A 7721-nucleotide genomic window follows, 5' to 3' on the forward strand; every position below is an offset into this window, starting at 1 on the left:
AACTCACACTCTTCCTCCTCTTATACTCATAATCTTCCTTCTCTTATACTCTCACTCTTCCTCCTCTTATAATCATACTCTTCCTCCTCTTATACTCATCCTCTTCCTCCTCTTATACTCACACTCTTCCTGCTGAAGGAAAAACTCGGCGTCCTATGTGTGTTGTTTTTAAGAGTTTCCGTGTATATTTTATGTTTAATGGTTTATGTTTCTCATGATTAAGTGTGCTTAAACACTAACTATCCATTGAGACCAATGGAGTTGATCATTTTAATCGCGTTTTGGATATTTTTGGACTTGAATCTCGCTTACCATGGAACTGTGTTTCCGGCCTCAAGGATTCATTATACCAGGGATCAACTACTGGCTTGGAACTCGACGAGTCTACTCAGTGGCCAGTACTCGCTTTCTCATCTTCCCGGTGGCATATTACGGAGGGAGAATATAAATTCTGCACCTGGAGATAATGCAGAGAAAGTTAAGAAGAGGAAGCGAGGAAAAAAGGGAGGTGTTCGTCAGCGACTACGGCGTAAACAGCTTACCCGTATCCCCCTGCCCTCAATGATCTTGGGAAACGTACAGTCATTACGAAATAAACTCGACGAGTTGCAAGAAAATGTTCGTTTTCTTCAGGAATACAGAAACAGCTGTGTCATGGCATTCACAGAATTCTGGCTAACCGAGGAGGATTTGGACAATGGCCTGTGTATTGATGGTTTTGGTTTTCCATTTTGCTCGGACAGGAGTGCAGAAATCACAGGTAAATCCCGCGGTGGGGGTGTGTGCCTCTATGTCAACAAGCGCTATTGTACTGCGGTGACTATTTGGGAGAAAATCTGTACACCCGACATTGAGTTATTATCAGTATCCCTTCGTCCATTTTATTTGCCACGGGAATTTCCACAAATTTTTATAACCGTTGTGTACATTCATCCGAAAGCTAACAACGTCATTGCATCGAACATTGTATTTGATGTTGTTCAAGGACTTCAGAATATTTCACCAGAGGCGCCGAATTTTATTTTGGGAGATTTTAATCATGTGTCACTTAAAAAGACCCTGCCAAATTTCTATCAATACATCACATGCCCAACAAGACAATATAAAATGCTGGATCTCTGTTATGGGACTATAAAGGGGGCATATAAGTCTGTACCATTGTCAGCACTGGGATCTGCTGACCACAACTGTGTGCAGCTCCTTCCTATATATAGACCCTTATTCAAGAGAGAAAAACCTCAGATGAGAGAAGTCAAAATGTGGTCTGAAGACTCTATCGCCCGTCTGCAAGGGTGCTTCGATTGTACGGACTGGGAGGTGTTCAAAGACTCTTGTGAACATATTGATGAACTGACTGATGTTGTATGTTCATATATAACTTTTTGTGAGGATATGATTGTGCCTACACGTAAATTTAAGGTTTCCCCAAATACTAAACCATGGATGTCAAAATCAGTCAAAACAAGTTTGCAGAACAAGAAGCTAGCCTGCAAGCAGGGGGAAGGCTTAGAGAGGGCATTAGCGAGGAAGGAGGTTAGAACGGAGATCCTTAAAGCTAAGCAAGGATACAAAGTTAAGTTAGAAAATAATTTGGCAGACAATAATTTAGGCTCAGCTTGGTCTGGTGTAGGATTGAGTACGAACCAAACACAAATGAATCTTCCAGGTGATTTGTTCAAACATAATTCCACACAGAACTCAATATTCCAGACCCCAAATTACCAGTCCAGGGCCATAAAATCAGGCTCCAGCCAGTCTCCGATAACCAACGAAAACCCCCAGCTAAGAACTTTACGGCCATGCAAGCTTCAAAGAGATGAGCCAAACTAAAGGAAGAACTTGTGAGATAGCTTGGAAAAGAATGATTGGTTCAGAGATGGCAAAAGCTCGGCGCTCGATCAAGATAACAGCAGAGAAGCTGCTGGACTCCACACAGACACAAAACAGACCCCAGTCTCCTTAAGGACCTCTGAATGACCCAGAGCTTCGAAATCACTTCAAACCACAGAGAACTGAGATTTTACCTAACAATACATAAAATCATCCCAGAACAATTCTCGATGGACTTATAATCAAACATCATGCAACTACATAATTCTATATTGTGTTTGCCATTTATGTGTGTGTCTAATATGCTTAGATCCCATATATAAGTCGTGATTTGTTATAACTATTAGATGCTTGAATGAAAGTGTGTCATGCTTCCTGTCAGTATGATCGTATGTTCTTAATTCAAAAGATGGCTTGATTGAAATCTGTGTAAAATGTTTCTGTGGCCTCTGTTCTCTCTGCTAGAGCTGGAGAGTAAGGGGATCACAGATAACGCATGATTTACGATGAGAAGTGAAGTAAGTGCCACCTCTCAAATAAAGACAGTGTCTAATTGGTCAGGACTGATCCAGGAGGCCGGACAAACATGTGAGTTTAAAATCTTAGACCCGAACAAAGTTTTAGAAGAGTTCTCAACAAGGTTAGAAAAGGTGCGCGAAGGGAGATGAAGATCTAAACCAGACAGACAAGTAACCATGTAAACGCGCAGACGAAAGAACCCAAATCAAGATCAGAAGAACATGGGTTAAACAACTTCTTTCAAGCCATCTAATTACATCTCGTCTCAATTTTCTTTCTTTTCTAAGTTTTCCTTTCTTTTCCGTTGTGAGTCTCGGTTCTAAGTTAAGTTTTGCGGCAAAGTTTCGGTCCCGATTCGACGGCAAAACCAGCTTCAGATAAAGACTTTCATCCATCCGCTAGCAGCACCAGCACACCACGTGACTGGCCGCCCCAGACCCAGGCACAAGGAAACCCCCTTTTACCCAACGAAGGGAACCCCGAAAAGGAACGCAAAGACAAGCAAGTAACCTCCAGACTCTTAAGCTGAACTGGTGTATTTGATATATATGTAATAACCCATAAGAAACGATAGAAGGGTTAAATTAATGTTTGATGGTTCGTTCAGGTCATGTCTAAGTGCATATGGAATCTTGAGATTTCATCCTCTCACTCTTAAACCCACTCTTTCCTCACTCTATCCCTTTCTGCAACGTGTATGAATGTGTGTGTGCGTGTGTTTGTGTTAGGTATTAGCTTTACTGTATGTTAGAATAATCAATAAAGTCTTGTTTGTATTTTTAAAGAGAAGTGTTACTTGTGTTATGTGCTTACACATTTAATGTCTTAAACTGCTGATCTAAGTTACCCTGCTAACTATAGTGTTTCACTATAGTTTGGAAATTTATATCTGCTGCAGAGCGGATGGTTACGGCCGGTTCAAATGAACCCTGAACGAGTCATTTGCTCGGTCGTAATAAGTGATTCTTTCTAATTCCCTATAAATTGATTAATAATTCCTTTAAGCTAAATTTACCTGTCTGAATAATAGACAAATATCTATGAAGAAAATTGTTGGATTACAGCATAATGTGAATAAGAGCACTGTGTGTATTAATGGTTTTAGATCAAATGATGACTTTACAAATGCTCTTAATAGGTTTTATTCAAGATTTTAAAGTTTTGATTTTAAAGATGAAGTAGAAGAATTACGATGCCTGTGTAAGGATGATTCCCACATAGTCTTAGGACAGGCAGCAGTGGAGAAATTTTTTCTATCCACTAAGGTGAATAAGAGTCCTAGTCCAGACTACATATGTGGGAGAATATTAAAGCACTGTGCAAAGCAATTAACTTCAATATTTTGTGATATTTTTAATTGGTCACTACGGGCACAAAAGGTACCTAGCCTGTGGAAAAAGTCTCTATTATTACTCCTGTTCCCAAATGCAATAACCTTAAAGTGTTAAATGATCTGAGACCAGTTGCCCTCACCTCCTTAGTAATGAAATCATTTGAGAAATTGGTGAAGTCTGAGATATTGAGTAAGACTGGACAAGCCCTCGATCCTATGCAATTTGCATATAGAGCGAATAGAAGTGTTGAGGATGCTTCATATCACTTATGTTGTTAAACTTACTGACTAAGCATCTGGAGGGGAAAAATACCCATGCAAGACTGTTGTTCATTGACTTATCTTCTGCTTTTAATACTATACAACTCCACATCCTAGCCAGAAGATTGCTGGAGTATTACAAGTTGAACCACAATTTAGTGGGATGGTTACTGGACTTTTTAACTAACAGAATGCAGAGAGTAAAAGTGAATGGTAGCTTTTCAGATGTATTAATGTTTATCTACAGGATCCCCTCAAGGCTGTTCTTTCACCATTACTATACATTTTGTACACCAATATGTGTCAAAGCTCACATGAAAACAGGATATTAAGTTTGCTGATGACACAGTGATAGTGAGCCTGCTACAGGGGGAAGAGCCTGGTCACGGTCCAGTTGTGAATGATTTTGTGACCTGGTGCGATGATTCTTATCTAAAGTTAAATATTACCAAAACGAAAGATATCAAACTCACACTCTTCCTCGTCTTAAACACATACTCTTGCTCCACAAACTCACACTCTTCCTCCTCTTATACTCACACTCTTCCTCCTGTAACTCACACTCTTCCTCCTGTAACTCACACTCTTCCTCCTCTTATAGACACACTCTTCCTTCTCAAACTCACACTCTTCCTCCTCTTATACTCATACTCTTCCTCCTGTAACTCACTCTTCCTCCTCTTATACTCACACTCTTCCTCCTCTTATACTCTCACTCTTCCTCCTCTTATACACACACTCTTCCTCCTCTTATACTCACACTTTTCCTCCTCTTATACTCACTCTTCCTCCTCTTATACACACACTCTTCCTCCTCTTATACACACACTCTTCCTCCTCTTATACACACACTCTTCCTCATCTTATACTCACACTTTTCCTCCTCTTATACTCTCTCTTCCTCCTCTTATACTCACTCTTCCTCTTATTATACACACACTCTTCCTCCTCTTATACACACACTCTTCCTCCTCTTATACTCACACTCTTCCTCCTCTTGTACTCACACTCTTCCTCCTCTTGTACTCACACTCTTCCTCCTCTTGTACTCACACTCTTCCTCCTCTTATACTCACACTCTTCCTCCTCTTATACTCACACTCTTCCTCGTCTTACACACATACTCTTCCTCCTGTAACTCACTCTTCCTCCTCTTATACACACACTCTTCCTCCTCTTATACTCACACTCTTCCTCCTCTTATACTCACACTCTTCCTTCTCAAACTCACACTCTTCCTCCTCTTATACTCATACTCTTCCTCCTCTTACACATACTCTTCCTCCTCTTATACTCACACTCTTCCTCCTCTAAGTCACTCTCTGTGTCCGAAATACTTCCCTACTATATAGTAGTTGTACATATGTACACCAAGGAGTGTTAATTTAACACTGGGAATTTTGCTGAGTTTATTTGTTCCTGTGTAGTTATTCATTAATGATGGAACAGTATTCTAAAGTCTTGTGATGTACAGAGTTGATCTGTGTACATTAATATTTTGTCGATTGTCACCGTTGTTGAGATTCATACGCATATTCTTGATGTAATTGTTTGACTAAGACTTTCTGAAAACACTTTTTTAAAGACATCATTCTGCACGGCTGGATAATATGATGTAATTTCACAACACTGTTATAACTAACTGCAAATCGGACATCATGCATATACTCAAAAACTTGCTCAGATTAATATTTGATGATTATATAATTATCAATATCCATCTGATCATATTTTCTCCTGCCATAAACAATATTTTATACAAATACAGTTACAACAGCCAGAGAAAAGTCTACAGAAAAGTAAAGGGTTCAAGAGTAAAGGTGCCACTAATTATTCAATGAAACATAATCATCTAAACCTCTGTTGAACGATCCGAGTTGTGTATCTACACATTAGTGTGTAAAAGGTTTCAACACACTTCTGTGTAAAGAGGAATAACACATTAGTATAATAACACATGTAGTCCTTATATAAACACACAGTTGTGTAAAGAAATTACACAGGTTGTGTGTTAGATTTTACACAACATGTGTCATTTTTAAAGCATTTCTTTTTACAGGTTGTGTTGTTTTCGACACATAATTTTATAAGAGTGCGCCAACATTAATTATCAATGTGCATCGTATGCAGTGTTTGCTGTGTTCTCAAACAAACAGGCCTGTGTAAATAAAAGTTAGTTATACTAATCGGTGAACTGTTATCTCTCATGAACTTTTGTCAAAAGCAGCATTATCAGTTATGGGTTGAAGCGTGAATAACTGAATAATGTCCAGTACAGTGAGTCTGTCCAGTCATTGAGCTTGAGACATTGTCTTGTACTTCCATTCTGTCCTCGACTATTGATGAAATGGTTAATATTTTTCACTTTATTTTTAGAAATTCTGAGTATGCAAAAACCTGACACAATTTGTGTGTTAAAATGACTTACACAACTATTGTGTTACATTTGACAACGTGTTGTGTCTGAGCACACTCACTACATGTGTTAAAACTGACACAACGTGTAATTTTTAACACAATTTTAATGTGTCATTTTTAACACAACTCTTTTTAGAGCGTACTTATGAAAATATTGTTTTATCAGTTACACTAGACCATGAAAATATGACAATACTTTATTACTATTGGAAACATCGACTCTTTACAGGAAATATAAGCTCATCTTCTCAGAGTCTATGGAGTGATAAATGTGAATAAATGATCTCAGTGTGAATTACTTCTTCAGCTTTGATGGATGAAAAACAAAAGTAAATGTACAGAGACAGAGTGAAGAGAGAACCAAGCAATCAGCCACGAACTACATGACGCACTCTCAAATAATGAAATATATGACAAATAAGACTAAAATAATCAAAGTTGATTTATTAAATACCCAGTGACATCAAAATATTAGTTTTGTGGCTTTTAGTTCTCATCTATCAGCTCAGAGCTCATTTATGCTAGTGAACTCATTAGACATGATAAATATTTAACATGTACATATTCACTTCCGAGAACATGAGCCAAAAATATTCATGATCTGCTGCTACAGTGATTTTTGTCCAATCAAATGCTCTGAACAATGAGAAAGTCCCTCCCCCTAAACCATGTGACACTGACTAGCAAGTAGCAAAAGACTATTGGACATTTCTAAAAGGGACGAGCGTTTGACATGTTCAACACAAACTTCCTGTTTCAGAGAGAAATATGTGAGAACAGGACAGAAGAAAGTGCAGATCAGCCGCTCATGAGGCCTTAAATAAAACATCAGAGTGTTTCTAATGTGAATGTAAGAGAGACTCACCGTGAATCATGAGCAGAAAGAAGATCAGAGGAAGAGGAGGAGCCATTCTGACCCACATCAGTATAACATATATCTATAATACAGCATTTATATAATCATCACTTAAACAAGTATATGTAAATCATCCTATTCTTAACATTTCTCATGTAAAGACACGTATGTTATATGAGCAATGATCTTCAGTTTAATTTAAGTAAGAGTGTGTTTGTCTTACCGTGTTGAAGCTCATCAGATCAACAGCAACCAAATGACTGACTGTTTTAACACAAGCAGAGGTGGAAAGTCCAGGAGTCAGAAAGTAAAAGTCCTGCCATATGTTTATTCCACCCATGAACTCACACAACAAAAACTCCAGTGTTAAATGAACTCTCCTGGGAGTTTATTTGGCTCCAGACTCAAGAGTGTTAAAGTTAATAAGATCATTTAGTGATTGATTGAGTGATGATTGAGCATTATTGAAGACATCTGATGTTAACAAGCAGAATCACCAAAGGA

At 38.4% G+C, this 7721-nt stretch overlaps 1 protein-coding gene across 2 annotated transcripts in view; it reads right to left on the bottom strand.

The window, feature by feature from the left end:
* LOC307152412 (B-cell receptor CD22-like) overlaps positions 1-7721 on the bottom strand; it is a 44699-nt gene extending 36978 nt beyond the window's left edge. The window contains exons 1-2 of one of the 2 annotated variants that reach the window (XM_079861010.1): positions 7441-7721; positions 7227-7299 (exon numbers count right to left, since the gene is read on the bottom strand). In XM_079861010.1, the coding sequence (XP_079717136.1) occupies positions 7227-7299; positions 7441-7557 (190 nt within the window). In that variant the 5' untranslated portion in view covers positions 7558-7721. The remainder of the gene's footprint in view (positions 1-7226; positions 7300-7440) is intronic. The other variant, XM_079861011.1, reaches the window with a different exon arrangement.

Source organism: Squalius cephalus (genome assembly GCF_949319135.1).
Source record: "Squalius cephalus genome assembly, chromosome: 2".
Taxonomy (NCBI): domain Eukaryota; kingdom Metazoa; phylum Chordata; class Actinopteri; order Cypriniformes; family Leuciscidae; genus Squalius; species Squalius cephalus.